This window comes from Diabrotica virgifera, chromosome 3 (genome assembly GCF_917563875.1).
Source record: "Diabrotica virgifera virgifera chromosome 3, PGI_DIABVI_V3a".
Taxonomy (NCBI): Eukaryota; Metazoa; Arthropoda; class Insecta; order Coleoptera; family Chrysomelidae; genus Diabrotica; species Diabrotica virgifera.
The window spans coordinates 248,284,241-248,308,422 of record NC_065445.1 but is presented as its reverse complement, the minus strand read 5'-3'; the positions used below and the strand labels follow the sequence as shown (position 1 = coordinate 248,308,422).

At 34.1% G+C, this 24,182-nt stretch overlaps 2 protein-coding genes across 5 annotated transcripts in view; both read right to left on the bottom strand.

The window, feature by feature from the left end:
• Positions 1-14,014, bottom strand: part of LOC114334358 (phospholipase A1-like) — a 51,459-nt gene extending 37,445 nt beyond the window's left edge. The window contains exons 1-3 of the mRNA XM_028284394.2: positions 13,870-14,014; positions 7,367-7,577; positions 2,278-2,468 (exon numbers count right to left, since the gene is read on the bottom strand). Of these exons, the coding sequence (XP_028140195.2) occupies positions 2,278-2,468; positions 7,367-7,575 (400 nt within the window). The 5' untranslated portion in view covers positions 7,576-7,577; positions 13,870-14,014. The remainder of the gene's footprint in view (positions 1-2,277; positions 2,469-7,366; positions 7,578-13,869) is intronic.
• An 8,342-nt stretch (positions 14,015-22,356) lies between these two features.
• Positions 22,357-24,182, bottom strand: part of LOC114334353 (phospholipase A1-like) — a 49,220-nt gene continuing 47,394 nt past the window's right edge. For all 4 annotated transcript variants that reach the window (XM_050646044.1, XM_050646043.1, XM_050646045.1 and 1 more), the window contains 2 exons: positions 23,961-24,151; positions 22,357-22,623 (listed from right to left, as the gene is read on the bottom strand). In XM_050646044.1, coding sequence (XP_050502001.1) covers positions 22,375-22,623; positions 23,961-24,151 — 440 coding nt within the window. In that variant the 3' untranslated portion in view covers positions 22,357-22,374. The remainder of the gene's footprint in view (positions 22,624-23,960; positions 24,152-24,182) is intronic.

Genomic DNA, 24,182 nt, shown 5'->3' with positions numbered 1-24,182 from the left:
GATTTGCTGAAGCAATTCTTGAAACAATGTTTTTTTACAAAAATCTATATTTTTAATCATAGTATTATTAATGATCATAGGAAAAGTTAAAGTACAGTTTAATAAATAAATGATTTTTATTAGATAATTATTAATTAAAGATAATTTATTTATTAAAGTATACCTTAACTTTTTCTATGATTAATAACGATAGTATGATTAAAATCATGGATTTTTGGGAAAAAATTATTTTTTCAAAAATTGTTTAAACAAATTAGACTGTTTGTTAATTAATAAATGTCTAGACAAATTGCATATTTGTAATGTACTGAAAAATTATGGTAGGGGAGTAAAGTATGCTAAATGTGCAGTCACTCGAGCGTTATGGGGACCTATTGGGTTGGGAAGAGTAGGTCCTAAAACTAAAAAAAAGTTAAGTAAAGTTTTCCATTTTAGTGGGCGCTTGCCATTTTTTAATTTAATTTTCCATTTTCAACAATCGATTTTTCCGATTATAACGCCACCTATCCATAATTCGAAAAAATGTTTCGAATAAAAGTTACTTATTTTTACGTAAGGAATAAAAATCTGCAATAAAAAATGGGGGCTCCTATTTAAGATTTTAAAGTAACCCCCCACCCCATCCCCGTGGGGGGTCGTGTTTGGTGCCATTCGATAGATTTTTCAAAAATATTGAATACGTGTATTTTACAGTTTTTCGATCTGATGTTCATTTCGCAAAATATCGCGGGATTCGTATTTAAAATATTAAATTTACCCCCCACCCCTCTCCCTGGGAAGTCGTGTTTGGTATCATTCGATAGATTTTTAAAAAATATTGAGCACGTATTTTTTATTTTTTCGATCTGTCATTCATTTCGCGAAATATTCGCTTTTTTCTTGTGAAATTTTGGGACTCACCCATTTCCTTACGCCCGGCTCAAATCGTCAGATTTTTTAAATTTAAACTCTCTTGCATCTACTTAACTTACCTTATCTTAATCTGACAATTTCGAGTTATTTTATGGATAGATTTTTTTTTCGGGCCCCCCTTAACAAACTCCCCTGTGTTAAGAGCCAATATATGGTAGGGGTACATCTGCAGGGTACCAGGTTTCTCCCCATATCCTAATCTGACGCGCTCGAGTAACTGCAAAAATCCCCGCTTGGGCTCCCCTACCATTACATACAAATTAAAAAAAGAATGATGAAATTATATTCAGTAGATCCCGAGATATAGAAAATGATAGTAGTTTTAATTTGCCTTTTTTAGTTTTTGAACTCGTGCATTTGTCGGCTTCCAGCTCCCCCTTCACTTACCACGACTAGTCACCAATTGAACTACATTTTTAAAAATTCGTGTAAAATACCAGCTTTTCTAATATGTAAAATTATTTTTTCTACGGACAATATTTTGAAAGTTATTCTAAATATTTTTAAACTACAAAATTTCACAAATTTGGCATTAGGATTTTTGACTACATTAGATAATTTTTTTATCTTATTTTAGTAAATTTTGAGAGCGTCAGTTTTCTACTTTCATCTGGCATACGCAGAATTGCCCTATCTTCATTATTTTCTGTCTTATGCTATTGCAAATAAAGGTCTCTAGGAAAAACAATTCGAATAGCTCTTTTAAGTGCCACAATACCCAACTTTGGGTAAAACACTAAAGTTCTAAGGTAGTTTTAGTAAAAGTTATTAACAAATAACCATTATCACTTATTTTGCAGTTTACGTAGCAAAAAATTAGCTTTTTAACTTTCAAAAATCGGCATTTTGAAGGTTTTTTGTTGTTCTAAAAAATTAAATTTTGTAATTTTATGTCAACTATTTAGCTTTTGAATGGGGTGCAAAAAACCGAAAAAATCGCGTTTTTGCACTAAATTGTTAATGTGTAATTAAAAAACGGACGCCAACTCTAGGCAGGAAACCGGTAGGTTTTCTTTCTATAGGTCTACAATAACTAAAAAAGTAGTCAGCTACCTGGATCTTTGAGTGTCATGAACATGGTCTATTTCTAGCTAATTACCGTGGAGTAAGGAGGACCATAAAAACGATGGCTAGACGACATCAAGGCAAAAATGGGGAGAAACTGACACCAAATATCATAAAACAGAGAAGATGGGAGAGCTCATGGGGAGGCCTTTGTCTAGGAGTGGACGCAAACAGGCTGAAGAAGAAGAAGAAGAAGATATAGAGAGACCTTTCAACCGAATAAAAAATGTCGATGATATCTCACCCATACTTTAAAACGTTAAAACTAGGTATTAAAATCAAAATAGTGACATATATTACCAGTTATAGAACTCCAATCCACAACAAAAACATTAATGTCATATTTTTCGAGAAAAGCGTTTTTTATTTCGACACATGTTTCTGCTGTTCCTCTAGAGAGCCAACCATGAGTTACAAACTTAATTTCTGTCTTTTTTAAATAATTTGGTAGTTTGTCTGGATCATCAACTAACCAGCCCCCTGGAGAATCTCTAAAATTTAAAAGAGAAATGTATCTTTGATAAAAGCAGTGGAAAAATTCTATACCATCATTCAAGCAAACATAATAATCAACAACAGATTATCCGATAGCTTCATGGTGAATAAGGGACTACGACAGAGATGCAGCTTATGGTCTACACTGTTTAAAATCTATACAGTGCTAGTCAAAAGTCCGTACCCCCCCCCCTCGAAACTTTTGAACGGTTATACCTATAATAGTAAAATTTGGAGGGAGGAAATAAACGGACGTAAGCTTCTTAACTAGTCATGACAGGTGACGTAAAATTGACAGATGACTTTACAGCGCCACTGTGACGGATAATTTTAAATGAGACCTTATGGCAAGTGATACCTCATTTCAAAGGTATTGAAAATGCCTATTCAGTCATACTTGTTTTGTTTGAGTTTAAACTAATTTTGATAAATAAATGAAATAAATATTAAATTGTAGTTTCGCATTTAATTAATAAAAATTAAAAATTCCGCCTATGATTACTTGTCAAAAAGGTTGACGTTGACAAAAACTACTAGAAAATTGAAAAACATCAACTTTTTGACAAAAAAAACCATAGGAGGACATTTAAATTTTTATTAGTTAAATGCGAAACTACAATATTATATTTATTTAATTTATTCACCAAAATCAAAATCAACTTAAACCCAAAAAATTAGTATGACTGAATAGGTATTTTGAATACCTTTCAAACGAGGTATCACTTGCCATAAGGTCCCATTTAAAATTATCGGTCACACTGGCTCTGTAACGTCATCTGTCACTATTACGTCACCTGTCATGACAAGTTAAGAAGCTTACGTCCGTTTATTTCCTCCCTCCAAATTTCACTATTATAGGTATAACCGTTCAAAAGATAAGAGGGGGGGTACGGAGTTTTGACTAGCACTGAATAAGTGAGGTCTTGAATAAATGGCTGAAATCATGTTCTGGCATGAGAATACAGCTAAATGACTTTTCAACACTATACACACAACATTTTGCTGAAGACCAGGTGGTGATTACCCAGGATAAAAATCATCTAATATTTATGACAAATCGGCTGCTTCGAACAGATCAAAATGGGGCCATTACGTCATATGCGTCAATTTAGAGAAAGCCAAATACACACACCCAAACTTATATGGAATCATCTGACATTTCTTACTATTCCGTGCGAATTTAAAAAAACGAACACACGAAGTCAAACAATATTTATTTTAAAGCAATTTAATAACAAATACATAACAATTAAATAAAACAATAAAGTATTTAACAAACAAATTGAAAGTAGTTGTCTTAAAGTAAATAGCATACAAAATTTCAATGTAAAACGAATAATGTTTAAATTGTTTTTATTTTTTTTTGTATTTTGTGGTAGTCTGTGTTATCACCTCTTGTCCTTATGCAAGCTTCAGTTTGCGTGGGCACGCTCCTAATCAAATTATCAACATTTTGTTGTGGTAGGTTGCTCCATCCTTTAAGAGCAGCTTTTATTAGCCGTATGGTGTTTTGTGTATTTTCCTGGCGAGCTCTAATTTTTCATTTAAGCATACCCCACAAATAGTCTATAGGATTAAGCTCGGGTGAGCAAAGGGATACCTTCTGCTGCAATGATGTCTGTAGTCACTCTAATGGTATGTAGAGGTCCATTATCATGCAATAAAATTAAATTTTCTCCTGTTGCATCTCTCCACAGCCTGACTACAGGTTATCAAGATACCTGTGAGCAGTTAAAGTTGATTGGACGAAAATTAAAGGAGTTTTTTTACGGATCACAATTCCTCTCCAGAACATTACACTTCCCCTTGTATATTTGTGAACAGATCTGACAGTTCTCATTCTTGCTTGTCTTCCTAGATCTCTAAGAACACGATTTCGTATGTCATCTGATTTTACACAAATCCTGACTTTTTTGAAAATAGCACATTTTGTCAATTCCCAATGTTCCAGTTTTGGTGGTGAAGACACCAATTTAGGCGATCAATCTTGTGCTGCCTAAATACCTCGGGAACCTATAACTGTCTCTTGCTGTATACTTCTTGGTACGAACTCTTCTTCTTATCGTTTCAACTGAAACAGTTATACCTGTAGCTTCCAAAAGCTGCCTTTGGAGCTGCAGGAGAGAAATGGGTGTCTTCCAGTTGATTGAACAAGTAAACGATCGAGGAGAGCCGTTATTACTTTTGGCTACTTTCCCTTGTTTTATTTTTGAGCTTTCCTAGTTCCTGTTACCTAGCATTGGTTTTGGACAGAACGCCCTATATTACGCAGAGCTCTACAGCTATGTCCCTCTGAGAACATTACTTTCTCCACAAGACCAATAATCTTTCCTCGTTGTAAGTTCTATAACCCCACATGAGGCATATTTTCGTTTTTGGACGCAAAAGTTAGTTTATTTATTTTCGTTCAATTTGCAACTCAAGCAAATAACCTATACCGTACCGAGCTGTACTATCCGATTGTCTTATATATTTGTTTATTTTCAATACAAACCTTTATTCTTCGGAACAATGAAAAGTTTTTTCAAAATAAATAAATATTACTTTGAAATACATAGTGATTCCATATAAGTTTGGGTGTGTGTATATGTGTATAGGAGGACAGAAAATGAGTTACAACTAGAGGATGATATGGTTGTTAAGCCAAATCTGATTATGTATACCTTAGAACGAGAATTCAACAAAGTGGAAGGATAGAATTCGAAATAGAGGAAAGAATTATGAAAGGAAAGAAATTAATAGGAGCTTTGAACTCACTACTTTGGTCAAAAACCATATCAAAAGAAAAGAAAACACAGCTATATAATAGCATCTTTAAAAGAGTAGTAGTGTATGTATGTAAAACCTGGCAACTGAATAAGCGAACAGAACAGATGTTGCTTGCACTGGAAATGGACTTCTGGTGAAGATCGGCCTGCATATCTAAATTCTCACACATAACTAATGAATGAGTTCGAGATATTATGAATAGGATAACAAACATAATAGAAGAAATCCAAGAAAAACAATTTGTTGGTATGGCTACGTACAGAGAATGGAAGAGCATCGAATCCCAAAGCTGTTAATGGAATGGTAACCCCCCGAAAAGAAGGAATAGGGGCAGACCTAAAACTACATGGATAAGAGAAATTCAGAAAGCAATGTCTGAGAGAGATCTACTACCAGGAGATTTGACGGATCGACGCAACTGGAAAATAGGAACCGAAAGGCGCAGGACGCCATAAACCAGTGTTATGGGTGGTGAACTGGAAAACGGGTCATAGGAAACTCAATGTAAAATTCTAAACTGTTGAATTACTGCTTCCCTAATTATTCTACATCAAAAGACATGAGAAACTATTTGTTGAGGATATAAATCTTTATTGAAAACAATTGTTAAAATTGTTAAAATTTAGTAAAATATAATAAATTTTATCAAAGTATTTGCCAAATTTAGGCCACACACAGTGCAAGAATGTATATAGGGTTGCGTTCGATCACAATGAAATTATTATTAGGTTTCACAAGGAAGAATTTCTTGTAGCTGGCTGTATACCATTAATTACAAGTAAAATTTAATAAAAAATTCTGGTCTTGGTAAAAGGTATATTATTTTAAAAAGCCCTATAGGGCTACAAACATCGAACAAAACGATTTCGCTCTAAAAAGAGCATCATCAGTGTTGCAAGAACATGGTGAGCCAACCAAAAAATATGAAGGTCAAAGCCTTTCAAAAATGGACTAAAAGTCACATCAAAATGCTAACATAGCAAATTCCAAAGGATGGATATAATTCCTAAGGATACGGCCCTAGGATATCATATGACTCCCACACGTTGTAAGTGGGTCAAAGGTAACAAATTAGGTCTGAATTAGGTTGCCTGTCACCTCTTGTAACATAATAACCTAATTTGTTACCTTTGACCCACTTACAACGTGTGGGAGTCATATGTTATCCTAGGGCCGTATCCTTAGGAATTATATCCATCCTTTGGAATTTGCTATGTTAGCATTTTGATGTGACTTTTAGTCCATTTTTGAAAGGAATTGACCTTCGTATTTTTTGGTTGGCTCACCATGTTCTTGCAACACTGATGATGCTCTTTTTAGAGCGAAAACGTTTTGTTCGATGTTTGTAGCCCTATAGGGCTTTTTAAAATAATATACCTTTTACCAAGACCAAAATTTTTTATTAAATTTTACTTAATTATTAGGTTTGTTCTAGCATCAGTTTCAAACGGTTGGAAACCATCAGCGAATAGTGGACCAGCGCGAGTAGAGGGGATAGCACTGGTGACTGTATTATGTTCTCTCACTGACCAAGTGTTTGCTGACGGTTTCTGACTAGTTTGACTGTTTGCTAGAACAAACCTATTATTAACAATATTTTGAACTGTCAGTATTTTTATTTTATCATTTATTGTTTAAAAAACAATAAAGTTGAAAATATGTCCTCGAAAGTAGTAATAATAAAGATGTTTTATTCAGTCAATAGTTTACGTTCTCTCAGAAATAGTAACGTGGCCCTACTTTTACGCACTTGTGTACTTACTATGGCAAATATATTATATTTTTCAAAATTTTGGAATGTGTTTAAATCGTAGAACAATTTTAACTTTTGTTTTTAATACAGATTTTAATCCTCTACAAATAGTTTCTCCTGACTTTTGATGTAAAATAATTAGGGAAGCAGGAATTCAACAATTTAGAATTTTACATTGAATTTCCTATGGTCCGTTTTCCAATTCACCACCCGGTATATAAATTTATCTTTGAATGGGTTTCAAACGGGTTATATTAAATGTATAAATTAGTTTAAATTCAATTTGATATTGAGATTTAGATTGAGCAATAAGAGCTAATGGAGAAAAATATAACACTATAATTTATGGTTGCTAATGAAAACATTACCTACCTAGTAAATAGTGTAAAAGTCATCAAACCACTGCAATCAAGTAATGGTCCTATTTCTGCTTCATCTATAATGGATGTGTTACGTTCTTCAGGTTTTTGATCAGTATAATATCCAAAGGCACTATTTGCAAGGTAAAGAAGAAACTCATTATCAAATTCTGAATATATTTCTTGAAGATGATGTCTATTGTACTTGGCGGTCCAAACCATACCTGTAACACACACATTTGGATTTTATAGTCCATTTACTCACGGTTTTTGATCAATATTTTAAAGAACCGCTTGGATTGACATAAACTGTGGTATACTCGTAGCTAATTTATGTGAAAGAAAAAAGTGATAGGTATTAACTATTAACAATATTTTACCGTGATTGAATGGACTAGGTATTAATACAAATATTACTACATACTAATTCTATAAATACTATAAGCTTATTTAGTACATTCTTTCGCGGTTTTTGCTCTAAATTTTAAAGAACCCCTTGGATTGACATGAAATTTGGCATACGTATAGCTTACATGTCAAAGAAAAAAAGTGATATTGTGCCGATGTGTACTTTTGCCCTGGGGGTGACTTTCACCCCCTCTTGTGGGAGAAAAAATATATCTCCAAAATAAGTCCAGAAATGGGTAAACTGACTAATTCTAAGTAACTTTTGTTCTATAGAGCTTTTTCGCCAAGTCAACACTTTTCGAGTTATTTGCGAGTGAATATGTTCATTTTTCAACAAAATAACCACATTTTTAGACGGTTTTTCCCAAATAACTCAAAAAGTAAGTATTTTGTCGAAAAAAACGTTCTTAGCAAAAATATAGCCTACAAAAAAATAAAAAAAAAGTGTGTACGTTAGGTCTCGTGATTTCGTAGAACCAGAGTTATAGCCAATGAAATATAGATTCATATTCACCAAATTTTAAATAGAATATTTTGACCTGAAATATCCTAAAAATTAAGCACTTTTTGGGGAAAACCCATTATAAATTTTATAAGGTTTTTTAAGAAAAGGTTTATTTCTGTTTTTACAAAAAGTTTCTAGCATTAAATTTAAGCAAGTTACGCTCAAAATAAAGTTGGTCCCTTTTGTTTTGGCAAAAAAAAAATCGGAAAGACCACCCCCTAATTAGTAACTTAAATGAAATTAATCGTTACCGCTTCACAAGTTATTTTACTTATGTTGTGTTTATATGAGCTGTAAGTTTCATCGATTAAAAGTGCTTACTTTTGAAAAAATTTGGTCTCAAAATAAAATTTTTAAAAATTTTAATTTTGAAAAATAAGCTTTTTTTTCAAAATAAATTTAAAAATTGTTAGGGATACCAAAAATCTCAGAAAACAAAAAAAATTAGCATTGCTTTTCTGAATATCATGTATTTTTTTGTTTTCCTGTTAGACAAAAATTGATTAAGATTTGGTGTTTCTAAATTTGCATACATTCGTGATCAGTGACTCGTTTAACCCATTTTAACTACAGCCCTTTCAATAATAAGGACTTTGAACCGATGAAACTTACAGATCATATAAACAATACATACACGAGTCAAGAAACTTGTGAAGTCGTAACGATTAAATTCATTTAAGATACTAATTAGGGAGTGATTTTCTCGATTTTTTTACCAAAACAAAAAGGGACTAACTTTATTTTGAGCGTAGCTTGTTTACTTTTAATGCTAGAAATTTTTTTTATAAAACAAAAATGAAGCTTTTTTTAAACACTTTAAATAAGTTAAAATGAGTTTTCCCTGAAATGTGCTTCATTTTTGGTTATTTCACGTTAAAATATTACATTTGGAATTTGATGAATATGAACCTATTTTTCCTTAGCTATAACTCTGCTTCTACTATGTATAGAGACGTGATATATACATAATTCTTTTAAATTTTTTACAGGCTATATTTTTGCTAAGAATGTTTTTTCGACAAAATACTTACTATTTGAGTTATTTGCGAAAAACCGTCGAAAAACGTTATTTTGTTGAAAAAATGAACATATTGTTCACTGCCAAATAACTCGAAAAGTATTGACTTAGTGAAAAAATTGTATAGAACAAAAGTTACTTAAAATTAGCCAGTTTATCCGTTTCCGGACTTACTTTGGACGAATATTTTTTCACCCCCAAAAGGGGGTGAAAACCTTCCCCAGGGCAAAAGCACATATCGGCACAATATCACTTTTTTTCTTTGACTTGTTAGCTATGTGTATGCCAAATTTCATGTCAATCCAAGCGGTTCTTTAAAATTAAAAGGTTTTGCAATATTTTACCGTTAAAGAACGGACTAATTGACAGTAACGGGCAGATAGTAACAGACAACGAAATAAAAATACCAACATGGAAAAAATATATAGAAGGTATCTCTATAGGTATAAGACTCAGTGCTGCAGTATCAGAAGAACCGTAGAGCGGACCAATAATAATAAATGAAGAGGTACGTTATGCTCTCAAGTAAATAAAGAACGTAAAGGCTTCTGGTCTGGACTACGCCGTCAGAACCAACCTTCGAACCACCTGGTGTCCAGGGTCACTGCTAAGTCACGTCATCTAGAGGTTCAAGGGTTATCGGCACTAAATTTATGCTAACGGATTACTTGTATTTCGAGTCGCTGAACACGAATACGCCATCAGAACTCATCAGAACCCCCCGGAGCACCTGGTGACCAATGTTTCTGCTAGGGCCCGCCATTTTCTGGAGTTTCGAAGGCTTTCGACATTAACTTGATGCAAATAGATTACTGCAAATAAATGAAAATAGATGAAAATGGATAACTTGATACATCAGAAGCAACACCCGAGCACCTGGTGTCTAGGGTCACGTCATCTTCTGGAGTTTCGTCGGATTTCGACACCAGATTGATGCAAAGAGATTACACGAAGGGTTTTGGGGTAACTGAATACGAATATGCCATCAGAACTGACTCTAGAGTACCTAGTACCCACGGTCACTCCTAAAGCACTTCATGTCCTGGAGGTTTGAAGGTTTTCGGCCTTGAATACGTGAAAACATATTACAAGGAGGTTTTTGGGGTCTCTGAATACAAATACGAAAATCAGAACCGAGCCCCGGACCATATGGTGCCAACGTCACTGCTAATGCATATTATCTTCTGGAGTTTGAAGGGTTTTTGGACACCAGGAGCACAGGGGGTCGGTTCTGATAGTGTATTCTTGTTCAAGGACCCCAAAAACAGTTCCCAAAAACAGATTAGTGTCTGCATTCATTTAGTGCTGAAAATCTTCAAATGTTCAGATATCTGGGACACATAATTGGGGGAACAGCGATATGAATTGCTAAGACTGTTAATACAGGGAAAGATAAGAAGAGGAATGAGTATTGGAAGAACAAGAGTGTCCTGGTTGAAGAATTTAAGGCAGTTTAAAATGTAATCCTGTTTAAATGCAGTTCTATATAACTCTTTAGAGCAGCGCTAGATAGAGTAAAGATAGTGATGATAATATCCAACCTCCGATTAGGAGACGGCACTTAAAGAAGGAGAAATATCTTATTAACATTAAACTATTATTTTTTTTATAAATATGTGATATCTGTGCTTTTGAAAATTAGGTGCCTACTTAACTAAAATGGACACAATATTAAGAGGACTTACGAATGTTAAGAGTACGAAATTGGAAAACCAAGGCGAGGCAAAGGATGGAAAGAATGGAAGCTGCTAGAACAGATCAAGACTCGCCAAAGGTTGTAGAGCTAATGATGATGATGACGATGGGCACAATATTACTGTTAAATAACTATCTCAGTGATTTATTAAAACTAAATTACAATGTTTATCAAAAAGGTTTATCAAAATGAAAAGTTTATTTTGTAACAGTAGCATTAATATCAGCATTATACGTCGTATTCTTAGTCACAAATTGCTATGTGTGGTCAATACTTTTGTATGGAACGGATTCCTGGACACTCAACATAACACTGATGAATAGTTTGAAGCCTTTGAACTCTGGTTTTACAGAAGAACCTTATAAATAGCCTTGGACAACCCACACCACCAACGAAAATGTTCTGATGAGAATAGGTACAGATAGAGCTAGTACAGATAGCTAAAAATCATCAAAGTCAGAAAAGTTACCTACCTAGGACACATAATGAGAAACAAAAAGTATCGCCTTGCGCAACTGAGCATCCAGGGAGAGATTTAAGGAAAACGGAGTCCCTGTAGGAGTCAGACTTCATGGCTTAGAAATATCAGAAACTGGACCGGCGTTGATTCAACATCCTTGTTTAGAGCCGCATTGAACAAAGACATATTTTCCAGTGTAGTCGCTAACCTCAACTAAAAGAGAAAGTAATTGATGGGCCTACATACACCTAGCCATACCTAGTCATAAACCTACCCATACGGAGACACCACTATACACAATTCATCATCCCATCCTCCACAACACAAATTGACTGATAGAAATTCCCATGTCAAAAAATAACTTCGAAATAGAACTGAACATCATTAAACAAATAGCAGTAAACAATGGCTATAACGAACAAACAATTAATAAAATTTTAAACCACAAACTCCATAAGATAGCCCTGAAATTAGTATATCCACCACCACAGAAAGAACCCAGTACCTTCTGCTCTATCACATATACTGGCAAGATAACAACAAAAATAGCCAGATACATAAAAAAGAAAGGAATAACACCAGCTTTCAGAACTAACCACAACTTAAGCAAATATATTAAGAACAATAAGAGCCGAAAGAGAAAACAACTACAGAGTGGTGTCTACAAACTAACTTGTGGTGACTGTCTGAAAACTTACGTCGGTCAAACTGTCAGAACCTTTGACAAACGGATAGCAGAACAAAAAAGGGCTTTCAACAATAGAAAAACAGACACTTCTACATACGCACTTCACCTTCTAGATCATAATCATTCTTTTAATAAAGAGTTTCAAATTCTGTATATTCAAAATATAGGCCTTAAGCTATCTTTATTAGAATCCATATAAATTAAAAAATACAGATATAATTCTGAATGACCAACTCGAGACAAACAGCTCCCCACTCCTCAACGTCCTCAGTTAAAGACTTTAAAAAGGCAAACAAATAGTAAACTAAATCACTTGAAAAAGGCACTCTGCCGAAACAACTGTAGTCACATAGTTATAATAAATTTTGTGGAAGTTACATACGTTAAATAGAAAACAAACGTTTTCAATGTTTTATTGTTAGATAAAGGAGAAAGCACCACAAGAAGAAGAAGAAGAAATTACAATGTGAAAATTTTTCTTGGGGATCTAATGAATTGGTACGCCCCTCAGATGGTATGGTTCTTCTTCTTCTTCAGGTGCCATCTCCGCTACGGAGGTTAGCAATCATCATAGCTAGTCTAATTTTTGAGGCAGTAGCTCTACTTAGTTGTTTTGAGCTGCATCCAAATAATTCTCTCAGGTTCTTCAGCCATGAAATTCGTTTTCTTCCAATGCTTCTTCTGCCATCTATCTTTCCTTGCATTATGAGTCGCAGGATGCCATACTTCTCGCCCCGCATCACATGTCCGAGATACTGTAGCTTTCTTTCTTTAATTGTATGTTCAACTTCCTTCTCTTTACCTATTCTTCTCAGTACTTCATTGTTCGTAACTCTATCTACCCAGGAAACCCTCATAAATCGTCTATAGGTCCACATTTCAAAGGCGTTACGTCGCCTACGTTGCGTCGTCTCATTGTCTCTACATTTAACGTCCATGATTCTACTCCATAGTATAGTACACTGTATACGTAACATTTTGTTAGGCGTACTTTAAGAGCTAATGTTAAATCTTTGCTACATAGGACCTTTTTCATTTTTATAAAATTAGAACGTGCTTTTTCGATTCAGACTTTGATTTCTGCAGTAGCTCTCAACAGTTGTTTTGAGCTGCATCCAATCCATTTTCTCAGGTTCTTCAGCCGTGAAATTCGTCTTCTTCCGATGCCACTTCTGCCATCTATCTTTCCTTGTATTATGAGTTGCAGGATGCCATACTTCACATGTCCGAGGTACTGTGGCTTTCCTTCTCTTTAATTGTAAGTTCAACTTCCTTCTTTTTACCTATTCTTCTCAGTACTTCATGTTTCGTAACTCTATATACCCAGGAAACCCTCATAATTCTTCTATAGGTCCACATTTCAAAGGCGTTAAGTCGTCTTATTGTCGGTATGGTTACGCCACTGATTTATGAAGAAATTTTATTCATGTTTATTTCCGAGTGTCGAACTTTTTAGACTATTTTTACTGAATTAAAAGAAATAATATACCTAGGTAGGTACCTACTTACCTATTACTAAAATAACAGTCACTGAAATCTGAAACTCTCCTATAATATTCATAATGTTTAAAATATTAATTAATTTTTAATGAAAATTTAACAAACTTTCTTGATTTCACGTGTAATAAAATCGCGTTTTTATTTTTTTACTATTTTAATTTAATCGTAATAAAAACTGTTACAGAAAAAATTTTTATTACTATTCCACCAACACAATTAACAGATTTGTACAAATTCTTACCTGCCTAAATCTTTACCTATTACCCGTCTACCGAACAGACGGAGTAATCAAGTGAATAAATCATAATATTTCTTCAAAATACCTTAACTCACGGCCTTGTACACAATGCCGATAACACCAATTACCGAATACCTTGTTATCGGTATTGTGTAGAAAACCGTGCGTTAAGGTATTTATTGGAAATATTGTGATTTATTCACGTGATTACTCCGTCTGTTGGGTAGACGGAGATAGTTCAATGAAAGGTGATCATTTTTTGTGCATAAATTCTTTATTATCTTATCCTAAAAGTAAAGTAAATGGAAGCAAAAACACGTTTTATTCTAAAATACCTACTTAAAAGTGTTTAAAATAAATCAGTTTTAATTTACTAGTTCGGGTATTATTAGCTAGGAAAAATGATATTCTCATTCCATATTTTTGCAAATACAGTAGAGCGTCGATTATCCGAACGTCGATCAACCGAACGACCGGTTATCCGAACTCCCGACTCCCGCGCCCCACACTCGAGTACTGAGCAAGCGTTAGTAATTAACGCTTAAAATATCTTCAATTTTCTTCAATTGTGTATCCAAAAATATGTTGTTGCAAAGAATGCACTTTTTTGTTTAATTGCTATTTGTCATTATCAAGGTATAAACAAATATACAGTTATATAAATATGGTTTTTATTCACTTGTGGATAAATAGGTATGACAATCTCGATATAGTTCGATTATCCGAACAAATCGGTTTTCCGAACACCCATGTCCCCCAATTAGTTCGGATAATCGACGCTCTACTGTAGTCTTATAACAAAAGTGCATGTTATGTACCTGTTACAAAAAAAAATGATGGTCAACAATAAAAATGTAAACAACTTTTCTAAACAAAATAAAATTTAAAACTAAATTCTTTTGTCGGGTAAGTTTTTAAGGTTAACTGGCTTCATCATCATCATTGGCTCTATATCTACAACCTATGGTGGGTCTTGGTCTATTCCAGAATCAGCTTCCATGCCACCCTACCCTTTGCCTTGGTTTTTCAATTTCGTACTCTTAACACTCATAAGTCGTCTTCCGTCTAGTCCCTAACTCAGTGATACTCAACCGGCGGCCCGCGGGCCGCATGCGGCCCTCTAGCGTTTTTTATGCGGCCCGAAGGCTAACTAAAGGGCCCTGTGATCAAATTATCTGTCAAATTTCACGTGTTTTTCAAATTATTTGATAGTGTGCCGATGTGTTTGATGCGTGTTTGGGCGTGTGGCAGACAATTTAATGACTTTAATTTTAAATTATATTGAAATTTGTAAGAACTCTGATTAAAAAGCAGGGTATTATTAACTGTTAATAATAAATTATTAAAGTTAATGAACAAATACTCATTTTAAAAATAATCAATATCTATTTACTACATTGCAACGACCCATTTATTAATCACAAGAAAAATTTAGATCCGGATTAACAAAAAAAATTAAAATAATGGTGACCATGAAACAACACCTTGTATATTAAAATTTTCAAAATTCGTCTGCACATTTGAAAATAGCACAAAAAATAAGTTTAATTGCTCGCTTCAATTTTTTGCGCAGATAATTTAATGACATTAATTTTGAAATTATATCGAAATTTTTGTTTTGAAAGTTCGAGTTCTTAAGTCATTGAATTGTCTGCGCAAAAATGGAAGCTCCATTAAAGCTCTTTTCAAATATGCAAACGGGTTTTGAAAATTTCAATATACAGGATGTTGTTTCAAGGTCACAATGGATTTATAATTTTATTTAATCCGGACCTGGATTTTTCTTGTAATTAGTAGTTGGGTGGTTTGGGTTCTAAATGTGACATATGTGTACCAAATATCAAAAAAATATACAAGGTGGTTCTACGTTCCAGAAATAAATGGGCAAAATTGATAAATCACCTTGTAACTCGGTTATAAACTCGGTGGAGCAATAAATTTAGTATGTCTAGAACCGCATCATTTACCTCTATTCACCATTCAAGTATTTCCGTTTCTCAATGAAACACCCTGTATACTACTTCATCTTGATTGCGGCCCGCAAGCTGTGGCTATAGCTACTATGTGGCCCAGGAAAGAAAAAGGTTGAGTATCGCTGCCCTAACTCGTGCTCTGGGCCTGCCTCTTCTCCTAACTTCATCCGGTCTTTGGTTATAACCGTGACCTCTCATAAGGAATGATATGGTTCGATGGCTCCATCTTATTCATTCTCCATGAGGAAAATAAACTTCCTGTAGCTGGCTGTATACCATAAATCACAAAAATACTAGATTTGTTGTCAAAGGTATATTAAAAATACCCTAAATAAGGGTCACAATAAGACAAAACGTTTTCGGATTAATAAATCTATCATCAGTGTTCTAAAAGTCCTAAAATTAAGTATAACCTAATTAATTGAGAAAAAGTTAAAAAATTGACAGAGGTTTTAAAAAACAAGAGGCGATACTTACAAAAAATAGCATGACTGAGCCACCAAAATGTATTGGGTAAAAACCCTTTAAATGTAAACGATTAAGTTATGTTACATATTTATATAAAATTTAAATGATGTTCTAGATATGCCTGGATGTTACCCAGATCAACACAGGACTCTTCCTACGTGGTGAGAATTTTTTTTTTTGAGAAAACCTCACATATTGGATTTCAATGGCCAAATGACAACTGAATTCAAGAGCAACCCAGAATGACGTTAAGAACTGTCAATATAACCTAGTTGTATTATTATTTCAGCCACAATGTTGAAAGATTATTTTAATATTTGAGATAAAAAACAGTATCAAATTTACATATGTTGGTACTAAAGTTATTCGAAAATAGATGAAAAAATTCTTAAAATAATCCATTAATTAAGTAATCAAATAGGAAAATAAAATGTTTACGTTACCAGAAGTTATGCAGTCAACAATACCAATAGTTGTTGTATTAGGGGAGCATTCAAGTATTACGTAACGCACTTTTTGAAGATTTTTGACCCCCCTCCCCCCATGTAACGCACCGTAACGTTTTTCTGTACCCCCCTCCCCCTACCTAAACGTAACATTCAAGTGACCATTTTTGAACCTAAATGGAAAACTAGGTTGCGAAAAGTACCGGAAACTCGGTAAAAGAACTTTGTTATTTTGGTTTTAATTTTCATATATAAAAATGTGTGCTTTTTAAACAGGGCTTAAAATGTACTTAAAATTTAAATGTACAGGGTGATTCATGCAAGCTTACCGTAGTCCATAAGTTTTATTTTTAATAGAACACCCTCTATATTTTTATATTTTTAAAAGCTGCTTAACAATCTGAGTTCATGGTCTTTATGAATAATACAGATCATTTAAAATTATAATGTATCGAAACCACTTATGGAATAAAATTGTTGTGTCATGAGTCATTATTTTAGAAAATTATAAAAACGCTAGAATACGTCAACTTTTAAATTCAACTATGGACTATTTATACATAAATTTGAATATACAGGGTGATTCACTCAAGTCTAGCATAGTCCATTATCTTTAATTTTAATTAAACACCCTGTATATTTTTGTTTTTAGAAGCTGCTTAACAACCTCATCTCAAAAATGTGTATTATGTAGGGTATTATGAATAATGCAAGGTGAAATTTTAAAGTTATGTATAATTTTTGTCAAGATATTAATCACATAAAACTTTGAAATTAATAATTCAGGAATCACGCTTTAAATAAGGGTATTATTTTTTACAATATCTATCAATTTTCTAAACTAAGTATCAATATAGTGGATTTTGTATTTAATGCTTTTTATTTAAAGATATTTTTAAATAATTTGAAAATTTGCGTATTTATAACATTAATGAATACCTACTGCAGAAAACGATACTGCATGTTATTGACTTCAGAAAACATACATGATTTATGAACATGTAGTACCAGGCCCGGCCCTAGGGATTTTGCCGCCCTGGGCAAGATTGGCGACCGCCGCCCCCTCCCCCTTGGTAGATCCATGACTCACCACCTTCCTTCAGCGTTCGCCAACTTAAACCGCGATTGTATTTTTATTGATGTGTGCTTTGTGCTAAATTATTTAATACGCCATTTCCACTTTATTTGAACGATACACGCATAAAAACACATCTATTTGCAATATTTTCATGAAATGTTACATTACTATAAATTAACATCTTTTAATATCCAAAAATTCACTATCCATATCCAGAATTACACACTTACTTTTTTAAGTAAGTATAACTCTTCATTCCTTGGCACGGGAAGAAAATTATTTAATAATTCTCCAAGATCCAAGGACTCAGCTATTTCGTGTCGTTAGATATTGTCTCTAGAACACTTAAACGTTCCTGGGACAAAGTTGATCTTAAGTAATTTTTTTATTAGTTTTATTTTTGAAAAGCTTTTCTCTCCAGAGGCTACTGTCACTGGTAGGGCTAATAAAATTCTCAAAGCAACACTAACGTTAAGTGCGAAATCAAAATCAAAATCTCTAATCATTTTCAGAGTCTCTAGAGGTGTACTCTTGGGCTTCACAATCGTGGAAAGTACTTTAAGTTCATCTTTTAGATCAGCATAATTTAGATCATTCGACTCATCAAAAGTTAAAGCCTCACATATTCATCACATCAATAATAACATTGTTACCTGTGACAGTAGTCGTGTCATCAGTAGCTGACCTAGATGCTGATCATTGTCTCAAATGACTCTCGTTGGACTGAGAGGGAGTGGAAGCAGACGTGTATGCTGATGATTGTCCTAGCTAGATGACTGTCGTTAGACTGAGAGCGGGCGGCATCAGACGTTGATGCTGATGATGTCCTAGGTGACTGTCGTTGGACTGGGAGCGGCGGCAGCAGACGTGGATGCAGATGATAGGACTAGGTCTGGGTGAATATTGACAGACTCAAAAGGAGCGGCAACTGCTGCATGTTCTCTAGGTTGAGCAATATTGTCAGAATCAGTGTGTAACGGCTTTAAAAATTTACCTATAAAAATTTTAAGCCTTTTTGTTTCAATCTCCTTCTCTGGTTCTCTGCCCTCTTTTTCCTGTACTGACTACCAAAAAGACGTTTTCTATCATCCATTACTGCACGTACACAATTATTTTTAATAACACTAAACACTTAATAATATCCTGAGAGGGGTAGTTCTGAACCCACAATTCTTATGCGAGGAAGAAGAAGGCGGTGTTGTCGATTTCCCGTCGAATGAACCTTGCAATTGTTATTTTTTGACTTATTTAATTCTCGTTTTTACAGTTGCATTTTTGCCGCTCATGTTCATAATATTGATTTTTTATACTATTAAAAACATAATTTATTATTTCTTAATTCAAAAAATTAAAATGTGCCGCCCCTAAATTTGCCGCCTTCGCCCACCCCTGAGGCCGGGCCTGTGTAGTACCCTCTGCAACCTCTTAATCCCATCTGTATCTTTTCATCTTTTGTTGTGCAGAAAGGTCCAGCTAATCATTGCAAACACATGTTACTACTGTGCACATAATACAATTCAGGGGCGATGTAAAACATAAAAGAAATTCTGTAGTTTTTTTTATTTAAGTTAAAAAATAATGTTACGTAACGCGCTGTTCGAACCCCCTCCCCCATGTAACGCGCCGTAACGTTTTACAAGACCCCCCTCCCCCCAAGCTGCGTTACATAATACTTGAACGCTCCCTAGTATGATATCAATACAATTAGACAAATAATGGGAAAAGGCCTTATATGTATAGACGTCTAGGAACACAAAATTGTATGTAATGTGTACATATGTGTACAAATCTAAGAGTATTAATTAAAGGATAAATGTTTGATGACTGATAACTTGCTTAGAAGTGTAAAATGTAACTGGACATAACATAAATTGGATAAAGATGGAATATGTAATATGAAAATTAAAGAAATACTGTTTTTTGAAAAATATTACTTACTTACAAAAAATAAGATACTCATTTAAGTTTGACAATCTATAACTTTATTATTTGTACTCCGATTTTCAAGATAATTACATCAGTTTGTAGGTATGTATTGATGTCGTTTGATATTATTCCTGTAACAATTTTTTTCCTTAGATGGCATAATACGGGGGTGAATCGAAGCGTTGTATTTTCTCCTAACTTTAAAAAATTCTGTGGAATAATTGGAGGGCTGATTTTGTTTCATACTCCTTTCGTATTATCCGGGAGGTATCACTAAGGTTTTGTTTTTTGAATTATCCGATTCTCTCTTTCCTTGTAAGAGCTGTAAATAAAAACACTGCTTTAATGATTTTTTAATTAAAAATATCAAACGCACTAAAATTAACAAAACAAAATAAAATTAACAACAAAAGAAAACAATTCAATAGTGGGTATGTCCACCTCTTGCAGCAACGACTGCTCGCAATGTGTTTGGCATCGAATAAAGATGTGTTATCCTTGGCTCGGGAATAGTCCGATATCCCTCTAACAGGGCCATAACTGTACCAAATTTTCTGGAGGCCTAGGATGACAACGAATAGCTTTTTTTAATTCATCCCATAAATGCTCAATAGGATTGAGATCTGGGCTGCAGGCGGGCCATTCTAATCTTATTAATCCAACCTCTATTTTATGAGTCCATCAGTGTTTTTATTTACAAAAAATGGTACAGCTCTTACAAGAAAATAGATATTCGGATAATACAAAACACAAAATTTCAGCGATGCCTCCGGGATAATATGACAGGACTATGAAACAAAATCAGCTCTTCCATTTTTCCACAGAATTTTTTAAATTTAGGAGGAAATACAACGTTTCCATTCACCCCTGTATAATGCCATGCAAGCAAAATTTTTGTTTTACCGTAATAATACCAAACGATGTCAATACATGTACCTACAAACTGGTGCAAGAATCTTAAAAATCGGAGCACAAATAATAAAGTTATAAATTGTCAAACTTAATCAAAAATTTTGGGTGGCGGAATTTTGTGTCGGTGAGTGTATAAGTAACATAGATTATTTGCTTTTACATTATAGTAATAAAGGGGGCGCCAGTGGACCATTTGCCCAGGGCGCCAGTCACCTAAGCCCGGAGCCTGATATAATATATATTATCATGTCACATGAATAGTGTTTCAATATTGTATTATTAACTTGATGAATAACATCAGAAAACATATTGGTTAATTTATTAAAAGAGAGAACTATAAAATTAACTACAGTTTCATTTTTTCCCATATTTCTAGGGTTGGCATGGCGGTTTTTGACAAAAGTTTTTTTCGGTTATAGCGGTTTTTTTACTTACGGCTTAACATGGCGGTCATAACCGGTCCAAAAATCCGGTTATTCCAAAAACCGGTGTTCAGTTTTTTTAATCAATAGCCAATACTCAATAAGGTACAATGTTACATTTGCATTGCATTTTAGTTTGCGATACTCCACTCTAATCGATATCAATATTTTCGATATCGACACTATCAACCGAATATATCGATACCTACCAAGATAATCAATGTCAATCGATATATAAACAGTGTCAGCGTGTATTGGATACTGTGTAGTGAATAGGGAAGGGGGAACTGGAAGTTAGAACTAACCAATTAGTCATTAGTGTCGGAAAATCGGTTTCTTCTTCTTTTTTTTTTAAGTACCGTGGCCAAATTTTATGCGTGGGTAGCTTCCATAACAGTTGGCCGATATAGTTCTCGATCTTGTGCGGCATGTAATAGTTGATCTGCTGGTAAGCCAGTCCATTGACGAAGGTTTCGAAGCCATGAATATTTCTTCCCACCAATTCCTCTTTTTCCCTCGATTTTTCCGTTGAGTATTAACTGCAGCATCCTGTATCTGCTACCTCTCATTATATGCCCGAGATTTTAAAGTTTTCTCTTTTTTATCATCTTGATTAAGTCAACTTCGCCTTTACCTACTCTGTTAAAGACTTCTCTGTTTGAAATGCGTTGAACCCAAGATATTCCGAGCATTCTACGATATGACCACATCTCAAAGGCTTCTAATTTGTTCATCATGTTAACCTTCATGATCCAGGTTTCACATCCATACAGTAATACAAGATACACATAACGTTTTAGGAACTTGATTCTTAGTTGTAAATTCAGCTGAGAGTTGCTCAGAACAGATTTAAATTTCATAAATGCTCCTCTTGCAATTTCTATACGAATTTTAATTTCTTCATCCGGATTTAGTGTCTCGTTTATCCAACATCCTAGGTATTTAAAATTGTTAACTTTTGCCAAAGGTTCATTATTGACAATTAGTTGCATAGGGCCGACGTTCGGTCAGCTTAAAATATCTCCGCACGCAGAGGCGAAAAATTTCTCCATTTTTTCTCTGAATTCATTATTTTTTCCAGATGAAACTTATCCGATTGTTCGCCGTTTATTACTCTAAAAAAGAAAAAACGTTTCTATCCATGACAAAAAAACAACCGGAAAAACCGATAATTGCGGAGTAAAAAAAACTTATTTTAGGTTGCAACTGGTAAGTTTTTGCCACCCCTACATACCTACTTCTTTATTTTTCTTAAAAATCTCAAAAATAAAAAAACATTTTCTTTATTCTACTTTATTTTTATCTACAAAATCAAACGGTTTTATATAAGGCTCCTCAGATGTGGTTTCTATGTAGAAAATACCTCTAGCTGTAGGTGGAGTGGGATATCCCATGGGAATGTTCTTACCCACACATTTTAAGTTAGCTAAACTGGCAAGATTTGGACACCTACTGGCTGCGTATTCTTGGTCTAGTTTAATACTATTCGCAAACAGTTTCCAACTTCTACCATGACTGCAAGCTTCTACAAACTAAAAATTTATTTATTATTTAAAGCCAACATTTGGAAATTATATTCTTAACATATTATGTCTAAAACTACGTAAACAGAGACATCGAGTTTTGTTACTTTTGCAAGGCCGATTTGCTTTCTAGACTGCCCTCGGAAATTTTATGAAAATCTTTAAAAATCGCCTAGAAGACGAATGAAAAAAAAAACAGAAGTATATCTGGAAATAGAAGGAAATGGACCGCCTGGCGCCCTCGTGATGTGAGAAAGGCATCCAACCTAGCCAACTAAGGTGACATCATCATAGTCCTTAAAAAAGCAGATGTGTCAGAATATTTGACTCAATATAATTAAGGACGACCCCAATAAGAGGTAAGTGGCAAAACTAAAAGGCATAAAAACATCAGCAGGTATATCAAGGAATCCATACTAGTACCAATGCTCTGGAATGTTTTAAATAATAAAATACTAGAAATCGACTATGGAGCAGAGACCAAAGCTATTTCATAGGCAGAAAATTTAGTTACTTATTTAGCATACTCATTTAATGTAACAACAACTTGGAGTTAGAGATGCTACTCAGCAGAAGCTAAATAAAAGTCAACAGATGGATGGTAAAACAAGATATAGAGTTGGTAACAGAAACATTTGATCTTGAAAGGTCCTACAACCCGTCCATATCAGACTTTTGTAATTGATAGTAGCCTGTGCTAAATATCTATCCAACTAAACATAGTTCTTAGATTTATAAAGCGCCTGATGAAAGTAGTCCAGAAAAGAAAGAATCTCAGCATTAATAAAAATTCAAAATTCCATGCCAAATGCCAAGATGCCAAACATCGGTGGTATAAGTCCCCCCAAAAGAAAAATGTTCCTTCAGATTGTATAGTCTACCATTTATGGATTACGAAGCCTTGAGACTGGCTAACTATAAAAAATTCTGAATCAGAAAAAAACTGCGATAGATGCTTCGACTACATTCTACAAATGGGATAAAGTTCCATCGGATTTCTATGATTGTGGCGCTGCGAAGCAGACGATCAAGTACATACAAACAAGACTGCCTCGCAGAATATACACATAGGACCCTAAAGACTTCTTAATGGCAACTGAAGAGTCAATAGGATATATAAAAAACTAGATATGTAAAATACTGAATATCATAAACCATACGCTAAATACATTAAGTGCGATGAAAAGGTACAATAGGTTTTCACACAAAGAGGGTATCCCCAAAATAAAATTGATTGAATAATAGAGGAATAAAAACTATCAACTAAATCCATATTTCCCTATTTTTTAAAATGTACTCTAATCCAAACGAATACGGTATAACGTATTATTAATATAGTTACTTACTTTTAATATAGTGCATCCAGGCTGTGGGGGAGCCCCACCATTGGGATAAAAGTCAACGTGTCCTATAGGATCTCTTATACCTAAAAATCCAGCACATGTGTGGATAATGTCTACAAAATCCGCGTCTTTTCTATTCAGGCGGTCACCTTTGACAAGATTAATATCAAAACCTGGTAAAGCTGGATCTAAACCTACAAAGTATATTACAAGTTAGAAATACAT